This window comes from Haemaphysalis longicornis, unplaced genomic scaffold, assembly GCF_048455015.1.
Source record: "Haemaphysalis longicornis isolate Haplotype H1 unplaced genomic scaffold, Haemaphysalis longicornis Haplotype H1 scaffold_3, whole genome shotgun sequence".
In the NCBI taxonomy this organism is placed as follows: domain Eukaryota; kingdom Metazoa; phylum Arthropoda; class Arachnida; order Ixodida; family Ixodidae; genus Haemaphysalis; species Haemaphysalis longicornis.
In genome coordinates this window covers 132,955,355-132,976,117 of record NW_027526335.1, presented here as the reverse complement: position 1 = coordinate 132,976,117, position 20,763 = coordinate 132,955,355, and the positions used below count along the sequence as shown (strand labels likewise).

Sequence of the window (20,763 nt, the reverse complement as noted above, 5' to 3'; positions counted from 1 at the left end):
AAATACTTCAATAGTTTTTATGCCTGTGTGCTCTAGAAGGATCGGGGAGTTCAACTATACCACAGAAATAATTTTAGCAATGTTTCCGCAAACGCTGTAAACTTTATAAATGTGAGGTCATCAAATGCCAAGGTTTTTGTAAAACTAAGCGCATAAAATCTTGTGTCAGCAAAAAGAAATTCTATACGTTTGTGGTTTTACTGCACTGTTCAGTTCATAAGCTTTCAAATGCAGCAAAAATGATGCAAATTGAACCAGCACATCTCAAGATGTACCCAACAGCTGACCTCGTGGGGAAAAAAAATTGGTTCTGTGAAAACAGGCCACGAAGTTGGAAACATAGGCAAAAATGGTCATTTAGGCGACTTCAAAGGGCGACAGCTTTGTGAATACTTATGATACAGCTAGGATATTTTGCAGGTACATCCTTTGGGACCTGTACACTGCAAATAAAATTAATACAGAAAATTGATCCTTTGGCAAATTTTTGGTCCTCAAGACTAGTGTCCCCCCTTAAACAGAACACAGTGCCTAACAGTTTGAGCAGATCGTAACGCCCAGCGAGGGAGCTGACAAAGTTGTGGTTGTTGATCCATTTGTCAACGTTGTTGCCGCAAGAGTGGAGCGAAAATTGTGTCCCAGTAGCAGATCGTCTGCAGTGGGCAGATTAACTACTAGACAGGGCACCACCAGCATGTTTTATGGGCACAACACAATTGTCTAGCGATTTGTGATTAATTTTCGTTTTTTGGAATTACGTTTAGTTGGCAGTTTACAGATTTTCTTTTCTGTGTTAAGTTGAGCTTTCAGTTAATGCTGTCATCTTGCAAAGGCCTTTTAATCGTGTTTTGGTGGCACTGCTGCTATGCAATTACAACATGCATTCTGAAAATTTTGGATTTTGGATGGATGCAGTGTGTTAGCACTAATTGCTTTGTTCATGTTTGCCCTGTTTGTTTTCTTTACAGAGCAAAAGAAGCTCAAAGCTACCTTTATTCTCTCGGCGAAGAAAAAACCGATAGCTCCAGCACCGGCGCCCCCGAAACCACCTGCTAAGGTAAATACTTTGTGGCCGTATTCTTCAGTGCCTAGATAACTTGGCATTACCTGCTTATTTTTCCTTCCTTTTTCTTTTTTGCTATAACTGCCACTCATGTGTCTACCCAGCCAATTAAATGGGTCCTTCCAGTCCTGTTCATTCACCTAACAGTCTAACAGTCAGGCTTTAGTAAAGTCCTTTTTAGTGGCCGGCATGCCACATAAGGATTGCACTTTTCTCTCCATTTATTAACCCACTGCTGCAGTAGCACAGATTTTTCTAGTCAACTGTCATTAATTCGGCTCTGGTGAGGTTGCTCAAATTTGGTTGAATTAACCACAAAATCTAATCAGCCAAAATCGATAAGCATAGCTGTATGCCCTGATACGACCTCTAAATTGGTCATTGGTACTTTCAGCTTCGATGTAAAGGGAAGGACAGCTGAGAAGAATACTGTGGACACAAGAATGACTGTCCATCGTTTTACCTTGACGCTGAAGTTAGTAATTACCTGTGATCATGATGAACCAACTGTCCCAATTTTAAGGAACTCTAAATTGGATTGGTTTGTGTCTATGGATGCACTGTTGCCTAGCTTTGAGCGTCAGGCCAAGCTACCAAAGGTTATCAAGTGCCTTTTCCATGTTTTTGCATCCTTGTGCATGATTTTTTCCCCTTCGGGAGGGCCCTTAACAAACTTTCGTGAGGAAGTGGAATGTTTTGTGGGGCCGCCTGTTCTTACCGAAGGTTCATTGCCAACAGACACTACTAGTAAAGTGGGCATGTTGTTCAATCAACAAAAATAAACTTGCCTCTCCTCTTAAGGGCTTCTTTAAATGCTCAAAGTTGCAGTTTCTGTTCTTTTAAGTTGCTCTCTTCTTCTCTTATCTGGAGGTGCCTTTCCATCTCAAAAGGACATGCTCTCATTCAGAAACTGAAACCACCATCTTCAGAGCAAGGTCACTTCCCCTTCCTCCCTTGAATGTGTGGCAAACTACGCGATTGTGATGTGTGGGCCTGTTCATGGCAGTGTGGTGTGTGCCTTGGCTGCGTATGCCGGAACACAGATTTAAAAGAGAGCTGAAACTATGTATTGAACGTTGAACAGTGATCCAGGCAACATGAACTTTACTTTGTTGTTTTTTTTTTTCATCTCCCTAACTTAATTCCCAGTCGGGGCCTACGGCCTCCTCCTCGGTACAGCCATTCAGTTCGTTGATTCCTTTGCAGCCGGCCAAGGTCCGGCTGCACCGTCTGAACTGCGAGCACTGCGAGTTCTTCACGGACGACAACAAGCTGCTGGCGGGCCACTACAGCAGCAAGCACCCCGAGCAGGCCCTGATGGCCTGCGACAAGTGCCAGGCGCAGTTCACCCACCGCGCCTACGTCCTCATGCACCAGGCTGAGGTACTACTGTGGGCTAGGGGGCCCGTCTCTTTAGCTGTCACGAGTGGTCTTGTCACATTGCCTACAGAACGGCCATTAGCAGATGAAGCAAATAGGAGAGAATGGCATGCACTTGACACAGACCGGGGTTCTCTCCTGGATTAATGTGTCGATGCAAGATAGTTTGTACAAGATAGTTGGTACTTCATCATGGGAAATTGGGAACAGATCAAGTGCCAGGCAGAACTGGAGGAAAGAAAATAGACAGGAAAGGGGCGCCCCTTTCGTGTCTGTTTTCCTTCCTCCAGTTGTGCCTGGCGCTTGACCTGTTCTCTCCTGGGCCAGCAGCACCTCAATGTATCTTAGGGAGCTTGATTTATTTATTTAAATGCATTTTGCATGAAGCAAAACAAGATTTAAAGCCCAATTCAAATGGTGAATTTTTGGTTGATTGATCGAAGTACAGTTCACCTGGAGCAAAACAACATTTGAAGCCGAAGTTGTATTGTGATTGAGTAATTGGTTGGTTGGTTGATTGATTTGTATAAATATGTCTCGCACAAAACGAAATGAAATATTTGAAGTCCAAGTTGTACAACTGTAAGGCTGTCAAATCAGTCTATTACCATTACGGCTTAATTAAACAGGTGCATTAAGCAAGCATTCATGACTCTGGTACTTGTGGAGAATAAGAAAAAGAAATATGAAACCAAATGATGGCTTTTAGGGTTAGTAACTGTGAAGCCTGTCTTGCGGCCATAGAAAAGTGGTCACATGTCCCCTGCTTCCCAGTGTGTCAATTAGTGAAGTGCCGCCCTTCTCATCATTTTACCCTTCAGGTTCGGGGTATGTATGCATGGTTCGTATCCTCATTTTGTCCGTCACTAAGGTGCAATCCCAGTCCTCGTTTCACGCCTTCTTGAAGTGGCCGTGGAGACAAAATACAACCTCGTTGAGTTTGAAAGAACCAGCCTTTGGTAACTCACCCAGCCGCATTCCAGCCACGGAAGACGTTTTTTACCTGAAAAAAAAAAAGCAAGAAATGTTGAAAAACTCAAATTTAGCACTACAGTGATGCATTATGGGCATGAGTGACGTAATACTGGCCAGCACTAAGACATAGCTACCAGTGTGTAAGCTGCGTGTTACAATTCAATTGATGCGGTCAAACAACCGGAGGCCCAACTATACAATTGCCCGATGTTTCTTGGTGGTGGCTTAGGTCAGCGGCTGCCGGTCGCACAAACAAAATTATGTGACATTCTAATGAAATCGCCGGAAAGTGGCTGGGGAGTTGCCACTGCTTCATACGTGTTCCCTAATATCTCGGTTTTTCGTTTGAAGTTTGCGATGAAATTGTTGTCACTGTTATCGGGTCAATGCAGTCTTGTTAAAATGAACCCCAACTTGTATTTTGTCTTCATGGTCCCTTTAAACTGCATAATCAGTCGTCAGTCGACCCTTCGCTCCTCCCTCTCTCACGGTGATTTCCCGTGCCTGCAGGTGCACTACATGCCGGAGGAAGAGGAGGCACCGCAGACGTGCAGCGTGTGTGACCTTCCCCTGGAGAACCGGTACGCCCTGCGGGACCACCTGGTCGAGGAGCATGCGCCGCCCTCCGTGTACCGCTGCGACATGTGCGGCGAAGAGTTCTCCACCACGGACAGCCTCTTCCAGCACAGGCAAGGAGGACGTGCCCTCGGTCATTAAAACCCCTTCACTGCCACTCCCGAGATAACTCGGGCAACCACACACGCACACGCCCTGCCACACTTCAGTATACTCGTGTTCCCAGTTTACCTAACTTCCTACCACTCTTGAGACATCCACCGTGAAAGAAGTTATTGTCGGTGTGTCGTGCCATCTGTTGAAATGTCACATAAATGCACGTGTCGTGTCGGGAAAATTTTAGACAACAGCATACCTCCCAACTATAGGGAATTATACATAAAATGTACGAATTTTGACCCGTCTTATGATTTTACGAATCGTGCCTGAAATTTTATGAATTTCCGAAAAAAAAAAGGAAAAATTTATCAAAACGACACTGTGGTACCTTGCGCCACTACAAGAAGGCAATACGTACTCTTGTTATCACCATCTGCAGAAGCTGCGATTTCTGTCGTCTTCTCGTGGTGGGCTACGCATCCATATCCAGAACTCGCTGCTACCTCGGCAAGCCTGTTTATAGCACGTTGTTTGGGGGCCAATTATGGGCTTCTGTTCTCGCGTCGCCCTTTATGACTGCCGCGGTCTATATAGTACGACCGTGGTTGTTGCTTCGCAGTGCAATTGCAGGCCCCAAAGCCACGACAGTACTACAAAGTGGTTTTGAAATCGTACGTGTCAGAATTTGCTTCTCCTGCCCAATGGAGTTGTCGCTCATTACTCTTCAAGACTGACGGTTTTTACGTATAGTTGTGAAAACCTGAGTACGCTTGTCACAAAACGTTAATCCTTTTAAACTTATAAATTAAAGTGTGCTGGCCCCCACCCCGGTCCGCCAGTTTTACGAATTTCCAAGTCACCAGGTTGGCAGGTATGGTGGAGCGCATGCTTCTTCATCCGTGTTGGCCATGATGAGTCAGATGCGACCAAAACAGCAAAGGGAGTCTCGCTGTCTACACGTTAGGTGCCAGCTTCCACTTTCTGGGCTGTGTTGTTTTGACGAATATCATAGAAAAGCTCTTCAAACCCCTGGACATCCAAATTAGGCACTACAGTAAAACCTCGTTATAAGAGGCACGGTTACAAGGGACACTCGGTTATTAGAGACATTTGAAAATGGTTTGGTTGGTCTCCCTATGTTCCCCATGTTAGCAACATCGCATACAAGAGACATGGTTACAAGAGACACTCGGTTACTAAAGACAACATTTTCAGCTCCCTAGAGCAAATTATTCACTTTTTATAAGAGCCACAACCTGAAAACACTCACGCAAGGCGGCCGACGTCGTAGTACAAACCACACGCGTAGCAATTTTAATTCCCTAGGCTCGATTCTGTTCCGTTCCGCAGCCAGATGTCATGCCTCACATGGTTGCGGCTAGCGTCACTAAATAGTGACGCTAGTTGCGACTATTTTCAAACTACAGCGATTCTGCAACCATGCGCGATTGAGTAGTATTTCTATCTCGGCGTCCACAGCACGCGTCGAAGTCGGACACTTGAGCCGTCGCCATGTTTCCATGAGACTGCGTTGTACGAATTGTTGGCAGCCCAACGGTGGCGGGAGGGAAGGCGACCGTCCCGGCTTCTTGAAGCGAATCTCTTTGCCATGATGGGATTCCGCACCTCGCTCATCGCGGTCTTTCTAATTCGCGCCGCTATCGCTTCGCCCCATCTCCGTCGACAGTTAACATCCCCTGCAACCCCCCCCCCCTTACCTCTTCTACCGATGTTTTCCGGACGGTCAAATTCTCAAGCAGTCTCGCCTGATTGGCTGCGCACACAGCTATCTGTGACGTTTTTGCGGTCGAAGCCAATTACGTTGGACGGCGTGACAACGCAACCCCGCCAAAATGAACCTCGCGTAGCACGGTATCCGCGGGACGGAACGGCAACGGCAGAAGGGAAGCCATCTTGACCTTCGTGCAGGCGCTACGCCGCCTTGACTTTCGTGCGGCGCTACGTTTCGCAAGCGAGCAGTGCAGCACTGGTGAAGCCTGCGACATGTCAACAGCAAAGCGAAAGCAGATCTCTCTGCTGGATAAGCTTGAAATCATAAGCGATGTGGACTCCGGACAAAAGCAAACGACGGTTGCGGAGAAGTTTGGACTTTCCCGGAAGACTGTCAACACCATAATGAAAAACCGCAAGGCAATCTTAAAGCAACGAGAGGACGGTGGACTCTTGGCGAAGCGAATCAGACCTCGGGGAGGTCTGATTCCTCCTCCAAAGGTGGAGGAAGCCTTACTGTTGTGGCTGCGAGACGCGCTTGCCAAGAACATTCCCGTGAACGGTGTGCTGCTGAGGAAACGCGCTGAGCAACTAGCGTTCCTTCTCGATTTGCCGACTTTAAGTGCAGTGAAGGGTGGCTCGATCGCTTCAAAGCTCACAACGGCATCTCGTTCAAGTGCATCTCGGGAGAAAGCGATTCAGTTGACTTAAACTGCGTATCCTCGTGGAAAGATAGTAAGCTTCCTCAGCTACTTCATGGTTACAGCCCCGATGACATGTTCAACGCAGACGAAAGCGGCTTATTTAACAAAATGAGGCCAGGGAAGACTATGTCATTCAAGTCAGATGCATGCCACGGCGGGAAACGGTCCAAAGAGCGGGTGAGCGTTCTATTTTGTTGCAACATGTCGGGAACGGAGAAGGAGCGTCTCCTCGTGATAGGGAAGTCGAAACGACCCCGCTGTTTCAGTCACTGGCGTCACATTCCCGTCACATACGAATCCAACCAGAATGCATGGATGACGTCCAGCATTTTCAATTCCTGGCTGTTAAAATTCGACCAGAAGATGGACGCTCAGAATCGCCATGTGCTCCTCTTTGTGGACAATGCTTCTTGCCACACCAAAGTCCCTGCACTGAAAGCCACAAAGGTTGTTTTTTTTTTCCTCCCAACGCCACATCTCACCTTCAACCTATTGAACAAGGGGTTGTGCACTCGGTCAAGTCACAGTACAGGACACGGTTGGTGGAACGCCTGCTGTTCGACATGCAGCAAGACCGTGCAACTATCATCGACGTGAGGTTTGCCGTTGAGGTAATTTCAGCTGTCTGGAATGGGCTAAAAAGTGAAGTGGTAAAAAACTGTTTCACGAAAGCTGGCTTCAAATGTGGTGATGTGCTGGAAGAGGGGCTTCAGATGGAAGACCCCGACGACGACGGCATTGAGAGTGAAGCTTGGGCCCTCATCCAAGAGTCTGCGCATGTTCCAGAGTCCTTTCAAGATTTTGTCTCTGCGGATATGGACCTTGTGTGCTCTGAGGAGCTTACGGATGAGGCGATCGTGGCACAAGTGAATGGCGCAGGTGCCCTTGACGATGAACTGGAACAAGAGGACGAGGAGGACATTGCAGAGCCAAAAGTGTCAGCAGTGGAAGCTGACGAGCACCTCAGGGCTCTACAAAGATACTGTCAGCAACAGGAAGGCTTACAGGATGAAGTCTTCTACCTCCAGAAGTTGGGAAGAAAGCTCCTTCAGTCTGCATTCTCCAAGAAGCAAACTACCCTGAAGGACTTCTTTCAGTCATCCTGAGTAATTTTCTGTTGACGGGATCAAGCAAACCTTGATGGTGGTATCTCATAAAGCGATCCAGTTCAACTCCTCTGTGTTTTTAGAATTTTTGGATACAAGAGACCTTGGTTACAAGAGACACATTTTCCGGCTCCCTTGAGTGTCTCTTGTAACGAGGTTTTACTGTAATTGTTTTTGTAATTGGTGAAGTATTATTTTTGTTTGTTCTCCATACAGCTTTTTTTTATTGGATAAGGTAATCCTGAATAAAGTGTTTATATGTTCTACAAAGCATTGTAGTGTATTACTGGCATAAAATTTGCATAGACCAAACGTGGGAACAAAAAAAATTCCCGACAGGGAGTGAGGACCAGCCATAAAAAAAACTCGACAGTGAAGGCCTTAAAGGGACAGCCAACGGCTTTTTGTGGAGTGCATGTCCTGTAGCTCTTACAGGGCGGTAACTGCAAGGAATTCGTAAGTATATCACTGGAGATAGTTTCAATTGGCGCAAAACTTTCTGAAATCTGAAAGGTGACTTCATGTAGCCCTTAACGTGACACTAATGTTCATATGCAAGAGCTCCGTTTCAGTTTCTATGTGTGATTCAAAAACCGCTTAAAATTGTAGGAAAGACTGCTTTTTATTATTGCCATAGCGGGGTTCAAGTTCTCGAATTGCTCTTTTCATCCCATGTACAGTTTAAAGTGTTGCTGCGCGGCTCACTGTCGTGGTTGCCAGCATTCGTTTCAGCAGCATGCTTAAGGCTGGTACCTCTTTATTTATTTATTACAGTACCCACAGTACCCTGTGGCATTACAGTGGTGGGGGAGAATAGAATATACAACAAAGGGTAGAAGTCATTTCACAATAAATGCAAGTACACTGAAACAGCACATACACAACCTGCGAACACAACTTGAACGTTTTCACAAAATATGCTATAACGAGAAAAAAAAATGCATCGTTAGACATAACTGTGGCAGTACCTTGAGGTAACCTATTCCAGTTCAGTAGGGCCCCTGGGGAAAGCAAACTAAGAGTTCTACCTTTCCCTACCGGGGGAGAAATTCCATTTTGAAACATTCTAGGGTCCAATCAGGAAAACTGTTCCTATTCAAGGTGTTTCAAGCGATACCCGTTTGTTTGGGGGTAGAAAGAGTGTACACTGCACAGAAATCGGTTGGCTCTTCCTCCTTTATTAAGGGCTCCTGCCCCCTCCCTTGTCTCACCATTGCAGGAACGAGGCACACAACCCCAAGTCTCTGGAGTGCCCGTACTGTCCGAAGAAGTTCAAGAGTGCCTGGCACTGCCGCCGGCACGTGCTGTGCAGCCACCGCAGCTCGCGCTTGCTCAACTCGTGCAAGCACTGCTTCCGCCGATACAAGGACCTGCTCACCCTGCGGTACCACATGGCCCTCTCGCACATGCGTGAGTCCCCACGCGCACGTGGAGAACAGAGCGGGGTGTTCGGGGCACCCCGTGACGTGTGTTCTGGTTTGGTTGAGTGAGAATGTCAAACTATGTCGGAGTTTCTGTCAGCTTCGAGGTGGTGGTAGTACCCATTAGTCTTTGTGTTGAAACATCTTATGCTGGGCCAGGACTCTGAGTTGTGGCTGCCTCAAAAGCCCTGTTTTCTCACATTTTAGCTCAGTTGCACATGTGTGCAAGTTCAAAGCAAAAAACATTTTTGTGCCAATATATGTGCGCAAGCTTTGTTTAATATGGGGAGTCAACTGTGTAGCTAAAAATAAGAAAAAAATAGGCAGCACATTTTGTGAACTGCAGCTTTTTTGAAAAAAAAAGATGTCCTTTTGTTTGTAGATTTTACTCAAAGTCTAACCGTTTTTAGGTGAGTTATTGTTGTTTAGTTGTGGAGTATTAATTTGTACAAGTAACCAATTATTCCTCTTTTCTTTTTTCAGGTGAGCTAACAGAAGAGGAAAAGGTGAGAACCCATGTTATATTTTCTTGCGCACATCTAACAGCTGTAAACTCGACATTTGCTTACAGTGGCGTTGTCAATCAGGGCATCCGTTCACTGCACACAAATTCACGAATTGACGCTAATTTGTTTGCTCCGTAGTACTCCCTAAGGGGTATTATTTTTTAGCGTATAACACAAAGTGCCTCGTAAACATGACCGTTTCGCACAAAAAAGGAAGACTTATGACAAAGAAAATACACTTCTAAAATATTTTTATGATGCTACCACGATGCATGACCACTTAGTGCTACACACCTGGGACCCTCCCCTCTTGCCCTCTCCTTTTCACGCCCAACGTGCAGGCCTCGGTGGAGCCCCTGAAGAAGCGGTGCCCGCAGTGCGACTTTGTGACGTTCAACCGGCGCAGCATGAAGGTGCACCTGCGGCGCAAGCATGGCGAGATGCTGCAGTGCGGCCAGTGCCCCAGCCGCTTCGCCCAGATGTGGGAGCTGACGCGCCACCGGCGCCTGCACCACGGCACCGTCGGGCGCCAGGACTGCCCCCACTGCCCCCGCGGGTTTGTCTGCCCCAAGGCCTACATCACGCACGTCACCATGCACCAGGTGAAGCACATGGGGGAAGGGGGAATTCTTAAAGGGACCCTGCAACACTTACCATTGACTACTAGTAATGTATTTTGGGATAAAGTCTATTGTCCCAGAAATCTCCTCCCGCAAAATGATGAAAATCCGTTCACAATTAACGAAACTACACGCGATGAGAAATCGCGCATAATCGTTCCCTCTCAACTCGACCGCGGACAATGCGACGAAAGCTGCGCCCACTCTCCCGGAGAGGGGGGTGGCTCGCGGCGTTCTCTTCGGCGGCCTCCGATATGTCACATGCCGGGCAGTTTTCTCCTTTTCTCCGCAACGCGGAGGGGCCTATTTCCGGTCTGGTGCCACAAAAAAGCAGGCATGGGTGCCTGCTCGCAAGTGTGCGCTCGGGCTGGTAGGGTGTTTTCAAAGCAATGAACATTTGTAGTCGAGTGGTCCCGTTGAAAGGGAAGTATTGAGCTCATCACTCAAACTCCGCGCGCACTCAAAACACAAAAGAAATGGCAAAACTGTGCCTACAGGTTCAGGCATAGAAGAGGTTCGTACACAGCGATGACGACGACGGAAATGGGAGAATCTAGCCACGAAGTTGACCAGTGACAGCCGATCGGGCAGCCATGGCCTATGTGACGTCCCTTAGGCCATGCCAGGGGTTGCAAATGAGGACAACTGAAGAGAGAGCGGTTGGTTTTTCCGCGTCTTTCACATCGATTTGCGCGCTCACCGCTTCACGTGCACGTGTAATATTTGGCTCAGGTATTCCTGGCAGTGTAATCTAAACGTCGCGCAGGTTTACTTGCACTGCTTTAAAGAGTGTTGCAGGGTCCCTCTAAAGCGAAGCTCTCAGCCTCTCACTGATGATGTCCATACGTAGAAACACACTGCAGGAAAGCCAGCTTTCTCTGACGGAGATGATGATCGTGGGTGAAGTGTGTAAAAACTAAAACACTTCCCTGCGGAGTTCCGCTAAAGGCTGATTTGCGACAGATGGAGCAGGTGGTGCAAACGTGCGAAGGTGCGGCGTATATAGGCCTAACGTCGCATTCTGACTTGAACGTCGAGAGCCGTTACCCACGGCTTGACGTACAGTGAGAATGATGTTGCTGTGCATGCCCTAAGGCTGTTAGCTGCAGGACGTTAGGCCTAATGTCGCATTGTGAGGTTTGGGACCTTAGGCCTAGCGTCACATTTTGAGTCTTAAAGGGGCCCTAAATAGGCTTCTGAAGGTCGCCATTTCAATCGCGCAATCGCTAGAGTACCCCTTCATGACAATGTATACCAAATATTACACCACACCTCTGCATAAAGCAGGGGCCACACAAACACGCAACAAAGATGCTTTCTTTCTTCCTTGCTCGCCTACCACTTCCTTGCCGCCGCACTGCCACGCTCTGACGTGCGACAGACCGCTTGTGACGCACCAATGTGACGCACAATGCTCTAAACAGTACAGCTGCGCTATTGGTGGGCCCCGTTAAATGCTGTAGCCAATCAGCGTTCCCGGCTCTGAAGGAAACGCGGTTGCGCGCAGCGCTCCTGCACCGGCGGCACGGCGTATTTGTCCTGCACCGGTGGCACGGACGAATGTAGGTTGTCGCCATCCGTTACAAGAGCTTAGCTGAGTTTGTAGATATAGCACGTCGTTTACAAGGTATGAATAACGTTGAAAAACACGGAGCATCTCTGCGGGCACAAATGCCCGCTACACGTGCGACCACGGCAAGCATCTGCCTGCACGGTCGGCAAGCAGCCCACTGTGCAGTGTATGCACGATACAGCATATACCGCAGCATCTAAAACTTGTCACCGCCCGCCAGAGTGGGACTATTGCTGAAAATGAGTTTGTAAATACGTGAAAGGGGGTGATAGTGCAGTGAAAGATTGCGCGGGGGATCGTCGTTGTCGCGGCCTCGCAAAGCAGTGTGTGGATAACTGCGGCAATGCTTAGCCTTTTCCCAGACCTCGGTGGGACGAGTTCACTGCGACAGCGCCGCATGCCGAAACGCTAGCGAGCCGCTATAGTCATCGTTGGCAATCTTGAATTATTGTCGTTAGCGAGCATGTTGCGTTTGGAAGCCCCTATCTTGCCTTCAAACGCTCATTTCTGCTCATTTCCGCTGACCCCGCTGAGCGGTAGCGGATGTAGTAGGCGGAGCTTGGCCGCCGTCTGCTAAAAAAGAAGCGTGATGTGCCGCCGAGCGGAGCCAATGGCTGCGCGCTTCTCGAACCAACCCTGTTTCTCTAGGTGATCTTGCGCCTGGTCAGTGACGTTTCCGCTTCCACAGTGCTTTGGAGGTGTGGTGAAAGAGGAAATGCGCCAGGCCTTGCTGTGGGCCCTTTTTAATGAACGATAACTCGGCTAATACTGAACGCTTTTAAACCATTTTTGCGGCAAGACGTTCTTTGGATAGTACTCTAACGATTGCGCACCTAAAATCGCAACCTTTGGGGCCCTGTTTAGGGCCCCTTTAACACCTTGAACCGGCACCCACTCGAAAAAGTACTCACTGTAGCAGGTGCCGATTTGCACTGTAGGGCCCCAAACCCGTAGGTTAGGCCTACGGAGTGCACCCCTGTGAGTTGCTGTGGGTAATCTAGAAAACTGGTGCATACCTCTAGAGCAGCACGTACTCGTGGTGTGGGATCAGCCAACCAAGGAATCTATCACGAGAAAGCTTTGCATTCAATCATTGCCATCGTTAGACAGAAGGGGGCATGATTTTTATACCTTGTTCTTTCTCTCAGTCTCTGTATTGGAGGAGACACCTCGGAGCAGCAGAGGGTGCATCAGATGAGTATACGACAGATGGAGTTGCGTGGCTTGTGGTTGGCTTTTAAAGGGACACTGAAGTGAATTTGTCAAGCTCCCGTTTTTGCTTGCACTGCGTAGACTGGCTCAAATTAGCACACTTTTCATCGTTTATCCGGTTGACAAATCGGTAATTATTTTACAAAGCGCGAAAGAAGAAAAACTACCATGCGCGGTTTGTGGCGGTCGCACCAACTAAGGCTGTGACGTTGGGAGGAGGGGCGCCGTGATTGGACGATGCCCAAGGTTAGCAATCACACAAGTTTCGGTTTCAGTTTCGGTTCTGTAAAACATAACCAATGGCGTTGTTGGATGGGCATTCTCAATATCTCAGTAAGCATCGTACCGCGCTTCTGCCATGTTGTCGGCTGTAAAATGCACAAGATAAGCCTCCCAGGACGGCTTGTAGTCGTAGCATTCACTAGCCAAGACCTACGCAGTGCATGAACGCCCTCCGCGTACCCGCAGACGGCCAAATGTCATGCGCTTTTCCCCCATATTTGGAGCTTGCCTCCCTCATGCCTGTATCGTAAAAAGCATGTTCGCACCAGGCCAAGGGTCTGTTCATTCTGGCCTGTGCCCACTGCCTGCAAGCAGTCGGTGCTTATGGCAACAGCACGCCAACGAGAACTCGCTAGCGCGCCAGTGCCAGCCTGCGCGCGTTTTGTGAACTAGTTCGTGTAGCCATGAACGTTGCGGCCCAAAAAAAGGTGAACTCAATATAGAAAACATCGGCGGAAAACAAAAAAGTTAACTTACAAACGACCCACGGGGATTCGAACTCGTGACTTGCAAAACATTTGCGGTGACATACCTAGCGCCTCACACCACTGAGCCACGGAGCGGGACGCGAAGGCCGTGCTAATATAGGGTATATATTGTACAACCGGTTTACACTTTTATTTAGTTTTGGCATTTCAAGCAGCTTAGGTGACTATTTGTTGTACTGCGATCGTGCTGTAAGCGTCGCCCGAGTTTCCACAGCAGCTCACGTCTAGCAATTGCATTTCGTAGACGGAAAAGCGTTCGCAGATGCGTAGTCGTGCTGCTGACTGCTGTGCTTGTTCGCCCAGCGCAAAAAAGTGCTTCCCGCGCCCTAGTTTTACGCTGTACGGTAAAAATATCAGTTGATTTTATTTCCTTAGTACCTATATTGACTTCGCTGACTCTTCTCCCGCCTTCAAGAGGCCTTATATTTTCCTACTGGCGTACCAGTCAGCGAAGCGTCGCATGTGCGCTTGTGCAGCGCTTGTGTGAAGCGACCTTGACTTAGAGCTAGATACAGTGTGCAAACAAACCAAGTAAAGAAAGGCACATTCTTCCATTCACAAACGTGTCCTGGCTTCGTTTCAACTAAGCGAACGAATTGCGACCAAGCAATTTTTTTTTAACCTCCTTGATTGCGACGACCCGCCGGCGGCCGGCGGACGAAACGCTGGGCCGACTGACTCTGTCGGCCGGGGAGCCGTGCAGTAGCGCAGCCGTGGCGCAGCCAATTGCCAGCTCATCCCCTCCTGACGTCACACGAAAACGCCACAGAAAATGGGCGAGCGTAAAGAGAGGAGGACAGCATTTTCGAATTAGTTTTTCTACTAAATAAAATCGCGTAAACGCGCCCAGAGTGGTCGAAACATGGCCTGGGGACTCCGGACTACAATTTGCGCTAGTAATCCCGCAATGTTTACATATCACTTCAGTGTCCCTTTAAATTGGCTACATACCATTTGGGCGCCAATGGTTCCACCAAGAGTCGGCTGTTTTTGTTGAACTACTGCTAAAGTGTTTTCTTGCCTTGCTTGGTTTGTGTAATAATATTTATGAATGTAAAATCAGCACAAAAACAGTGAAACTTCTTTTTCTTTATTTAACTGCGTTTGTGCTAGTAAGCTGGAACTGTTAAAATTTTCTGTCAAAATCGACTGCAGAATAATGATGTTTTAAATCCCATAGCAGGTGGCCGTAGCCTTGTGCTGACCTGTTGCTCTCAGCATGGGTTCGTACTACCATGACACACCCATAACGGGGCAAAGGAAATCACGTTAGCCGTCAGTCCCCCAGAGCTTGAAGCAAAGAAAAGGTGTAGTAATCATGAAGTGTTGTCTATTTTAGGGAGGAACAAAGGTTTATGAACTGGAACAATTTTCTGGGGTCAAGTACCTTGGTTGATCATGCTAGTTGAACTGCGGGTGGATCTGTCGCTTTTTTTGTTGTTGTTTTTGTACCAAATATAAAAGCATTTAGGTGGTGAGCACAGTCACTGCAACTTAGCCAATGCAACAGAGCGTTGAAATCCGCCAAACTTTTTTTCCTCGAACTATAGATCTATGGCCGTGATGCGTCAGTACAGCAGTGTGTTGACCGGTAGCCAGCGGGTGGTGCCCACACTTTCAATGCTTAACTTAGCCTAAGTAATGTTGTTGCTGTATGTCATCTAACTGTGTGTGTCTAAAGAAATTTGCTGCTTAAGTGTTGCTAAGCGTTAGCTGAGTATAGCCTCCATTTTACCGTGCAAATTTTACCAGTACAGTAAACCTCGATTTCACGAAACCGAACTTTATGAATTCGCCGAAGTAATGAAAAAATTTGGATTTCCCCTTGCAGTTACCTTTTACAAAGTCTTGATCTTACGAAATAATTTTCAAGTCCCAGTGACTTCGTTAAATCAAGGTTTAACTGCACATCTGAAACACATGGCCAAAAGCACAGTGCATTTCACGTGTGACGGCCCGTTGTTTGGATAGCCGAGTGACTTCTTGAGTGGGTAACCTTCCTGCTTTTTCTCCTTTTTGTGTGTGGATGTTTGCCTAAGGTGCATGCATTTCGTTTGTTCAAAGACTGAAAGGTTGCAGTACACAGTCAGCTGTGCCAGCAATATGGGGGTGTGGGTTATGCGTGAAAAAATGTGGTATCCTTCTTTTGCGAGAGGAAAACATGTTTACTTTTGCTGCACTCACCTCTGCAAAACTGATTCAAATTAAAGGCCGTGACTATTGTCTTTTGGAAATTAGATAACAGAGCAAAAAAATGCGTGAATGAGCTTTTCAGAGTGAAGCAGTCTTTTTTCCCGTGCCCTAACGAACAAAACGTGTGGCGCAGGAGGGCCAGGGCCACGAGTGTGCCATCTGCCGGTGCCTGTTTGAGAGCGAGGCGATGCTGACGAGCCACGTGGAGAAGCACACCAACCCGGACAGCCGGCGCTGCTCGGGCTGCCTGCGCGTCTTCACCAGTGCACACCACCTGGCCCGCCACCAGAAGGTGCACAGCAAGGAAGGTGGGTGAGGCTACGAATACGCCACAATAACAAAACCGCCAGGGAAAGCCAAAAAGATTTGCTTTTGCGGGAATTTCATTGCCACAGGAACGAAACATAAACAACAGGAAAATCGGCCACAAACCGAACATTTATTTTCGAAAGTCACTTATACTACTTTTGGAGCCTTGTCTCGGAGCAACTTCATGAAACCTCAGCTCTCACACTGCAAGAAGTGGTTCGTTGCTCGTCGTCGTGACCCGCCGCGGTGGCTCAGTGGCTAAGGCATTGTGCTGCTGAGCACGACGACGTGGGTTCAATTCCCAGCCATGGCGGTCGCTTTTCTGATGGAGGTGAAAAGCAAAAACGCCCGTGTGTGCGAGATTTCAGCGCACGTTAAAGATCCCCAGGTGGTCAAAACTAATCCGGAGCCCTCCACTACGGGGCGCCTCATCGTCTGCGTAGCGTCGGTGCATTGAGCCCTGCAATCAAATCAATCAAAATCAATGCTAGTCGTCGTGCGCGCCTAAGAACGACGGTGTCGTGCCAGACGCGTCCAAAGCGTTCAGAGGGTTCACCTACTCTGCACGTTTTCGCCTTGGCCCACGGCACCGAGTATGTCTGAGCATGCAAGCAAAGTCCAGCTTCTTCTGTTGATGACCTTTGCCAGGCAGTGGCACCTCATTGTTCCAATGCTGTTCACAAGACGAAGTAAGCCCCGCTTTGTTGAGGTCCAGAAAGGCCACAGCCGACACTGTTTTGTTTTGCGCACGTGCGCCATGAAAGAGCGGCATCCTTGCTTTCCAAAATGGTAGAGCAAGCTGCAGGTGGTTCAAAACTCGTCGGCGCTATCCTCCCTTCTTCCACTTGGGCCAGTGACTTGCGCTATGATTGCAGCGTGGCAGAGGCATCTTACTGAGAGCAAACATGCCGATCGCTGCACACACAACAAATGTACGCACGCTTGCGCGTGCTATTCAGCAGTGGCGGGCTAACGTAGACCAAGCCAAAGCCACACCATGAGTTGCCATGTGTCGCCCCCTGGTGGTGTCGCTGAGAGGCTGCCTCCGCGACCGCCTGCTGCGCCATCTTTTTTGTAAACAAATACGGCGGCAGCCATGCAAGCGTGCTGTGGCAAAAGTCTATGCACTTTGGGTCAGAAAAAATGCACTTGAGCACTTTTTGGACACTGTTAGCCTCAAAAGGGTAGGCAAAATGCCGACCAGATTTGCAGCGAATTTCATTAACATTCCCAGCCATGGCGGCGGCTTTTCTGATGGAGGCGAAAAGCAAAAACGCCCGTGTGTACAAGATTTCGGCGCACGTTAAAGATCTCCAGGTGGTCAAAATTAATACGGAGCCCTCCACTACGGCGCAGCTCATCGCCTGCGTTGCGTCAGCACGTTAAACCCTACAATCAATCGAATTTCGTTAACACAGGATCACTTTTCAAAAACATTTTGTTGCCACGAGGTATGAAATACATGGGCGTGTATGGACGTTCGTTAGGGATCCGAAAGTTTTTCGTTGCTGCGGGAATTTCATAATCGTGGGATTTCATTATCGCAGGGTTTGGCTGTATACCACTCTTGTACATAGCTGTTTCTTAAATTAGGCAGAAAATAGCGAAAACGGTAAGGCAGGTGCCGCCACCACTGACTATATTGGACAACTTGCACCGGAAATGCTTAAAAATTGCCTATCGTGTGTCTTCCCTAGCTGCTGCTGAATTGCGCTACTTGTCCATGCTTGGGGCGGCGGAACCGCTTTTCGAGGAAGCGTGCGAGCTACACACAAGCAGTTGGTTCGGGGCCGACATTCGCAGGCCTCAGGAGGACAATATGTTTTTCTTGAACAAAGCGTCAATACTGATCACAGGTACTAGGAAGGAACATTTTGCTTAGCGGTCCGGAGCTGCAAAGGATGTGGAAGTTTGGGAAAGCATGACTGATTTGACCGAAACTGACCAAACCGCTCGGTACGTCGTATCATTGTATTCGGTTGTTTCTATACCACGATACATCACCACTGCCTCATGTGCTTCCAGTTTATCGTCACGCAAGCAGCAACTGTCACGTTTTATCAGCGGTTGGTTAGTGATTTCTCAGCAATTAAGACATCTTTTGGCACCGAATAAACGCTAAAATGGCTATGGGAAGGCCAGACTTTTGTTTAAAACCAACTTGCTGGTTGCCTTCAGTGTCCCTTTAAAGCATGACCCTGGGAAACATAGAAATGGAATGGTAGAAAAAGAAAACTGAAGAGTGACTGGCAGCCACAAAGTTGACCATTGGTGGACAGCAAACTACCTAACACTAAAAGAGAAACAGTACCTTGTCTGACACATAGGTAGTTCAAAACATTAAAAAATTGCCGTGTTTCTGCTGCACCTGCCACATGATGCCCCTCCCACTCACCCCCCACACTCAAGTCTCCTTCCCCTCTCCCTGTTATCTGTCCTCTGTTTCCCCCGATTCCCCTTGCAATCTCCCAAAGGGCAAACAGGGCCCTTCCCCACACTGTCGTACAAACTGTGCAGGAAATTTCTGGCTGTCTGTACACAATTATTGTATTTATTTGAATAAATAAGGCGAGGATCTTTTTTTTTCCCCCATAAACCTTGACCTCAACGTTGACCTCCAGCTTATATTTGAGGTAACAGCTTCAGTGCTTGCTTTGGTCTGGACAAAGTAGACTGAAAGGCACGCTATCATTGCCCTCAAAATGAATTTGTACAGAGAGGGTGATTTGTTGTGCAACAGCAGCCAGAAAAGCACCGATGCATCGGAAGGTAATAGCTAGCGGTCGTCGGATGCAAGTGCAAATACGCACTTATACAGCTGGCTTTTGTGCTTTTGTAAAGGCGGCAAATGGAGTAAATTTTTTAGACATTAATGGGCAAACTTTTTTTTTTCCCCTTGCCTTATAATCGAATGAATATGGTATCCTGTGCTTCCCTGCCATCACCTGTACTGCTGTTCTGCGCAGGCCCCGACGGCACGATGGTGCTCAACTGCCCCAAGGTGAAGAACCCGGGCCAGCCGGGCAGGAACCGTGCGAGCGGGGAGGGCAAAGGTCAGGGGCGGCAGTTCACCCTGTCGTGCGACCAGTGCCACCTGAGCTTCAAGTTCCAGAGCAGCCTGACGGCGCACAAGATGACCGCCCACGGCAACAGCGCCTCCAAGGACGGCAAGTCCTTCACCTGCGAGGTGCGTGCCGGGGACGGAGGGACGGAGGGAGGGGAGATTCTTGAATGGAAGAGAAGGGGATGAGGATTTCTCACCAACTGAGACCATCATTTATGGCTTTCATTGTTTTTCTTTGGCGGCCGTATTTGATTGCTTTGTACTTTGACGGTGGACTTAAGGGCGACTTTGTGAGGTGTGAGATTAATTTATGCTACAGGAAGCCAACGGGCCTGCATTGCAGCTTCCTTAAAATGGTCGGTGGCTTTCTGTCACACACATAGTCAAAAATTTCGGCTGCAAGATGTGCGCCTTGCATCCCTATGAAAAGGATTCGGAAATGAGCACAGCATGGCTTGTGGTGCTGCCTGCATAGTCCACTTGAACTATGTCATCACTCAACTTGGGCTTGGACCCAAGCCAGAGAGGGCAGGGCCTAAGGCCCTGCAGTATTCCCCGGGAGGTATTTCCAGAGGTTGCGTCAGTTCCGTTTTTGATGCAAAGTTTTCACAGTTGGTACAACATATCAAAAGTCAGTGCAGTCAAGGCACAACAGGAGTTTATTGCCTGCAACACCGGGTTGCCGCAGTTACCGTTGAAACGATGCGAGAATTTTCTAATTAACCGGGCAAACTGGTTTGAAAAAAATGGCTGCGGCTTAGCTCAGCTAACCTTGGATATGCAAAGCAAAAGCTTGGCTTAGTCTGGTTGAGTCTTGGTTTCGCTTGGTTAAACCTTTGATTTAGCTGTATTACCGAGTACGTGTCAAATCCCTTCGGTTCCGTGCAACGCTCACAGAAGGAGACCGGGCGAACACTCATGGCGTTCACACGTTCACACGTTCATGGCGAACACACAAACGCTGCCATGAACACAAGTTCATGGCGGCGTTCATTCATGGCGAACACACCGTTCCTCTTCGCCGGGCGCGAGACGAGTCACGTTGCCCGAAACGACCCAGCGCGCGTGCATGGGAGGCTGAAGGGGTGGGTTGGGTGGCTGCCTCAGCCGCAGCGGCGGTGGCGGCCGCTCTCGGCACCCGCAGGTACCAATGGCGGGCCCGGTGAATCACGCGATGCACTTCGAGGGGTGGGTCGTTAGGAGCGCGTCTCCGGTCAAAAGGTCATTTGCTTTAAAAAGTACATCCCAATAAACTGCACCATAGGTGTAACCCCACACATCATGGAGCGTATTGTGCGGTCACAATAGTATTGTCACGTAGCCAAGCTTTATTCAAGGAACAAAGTTTATTGGAGTGAGCTTGCACTCCGCTAAGAACTCAAAGGATACACAAGCAGCAAAGGAGCAGACAACAAAGCTATGTGCGCAAGCGAGTGCCGGCGAATCGAATTCCGCAGCGTT

General features: G+C 48.4%; 1 protein-coding gene across 1 annotated transcript in view; it reads left to right on the top strand.

Annotated features, from left to right (window-relative positions):
• LOC144175107 (uncharacterized) overlaps positions 1-20,763 on the top strand; it is a 37,151-nt gene that overhangs the window by 4,376 nt on the left and 12,012 nt on the right. Inside the window, exons 3-10 of the mRNA XM_077704190.1 lie at positions 969-1,057; positions 2,270-2,446; positions 3,929-4,107; positions 8,854-9,044; positions 9,539-9,561; positions 9,903-10,163; positions 16,063-16,237; positions 19,205-19,425. Coding sequence (XP_077560316.1) covers positions 969-1,057; positions 2,270-2,446; positions 3,929-4,107; positions 8,854-9,044; positions 9,539-9,561; positions 9,903-10,163; positions 16,063-16,237; positions 19,205-19,425 — 1,316 coding nt within the window. The remainder of the gene's footprint in view (positions 1-968; positions 1,058-2,269; positions 2,447-3,928; positions 4,108-8,853; positions 9,045-9,538; positions 9,562-9,902; positions 10,164-16,062; positions 16,238-19,204; positions 19,426-20,763) is intronic.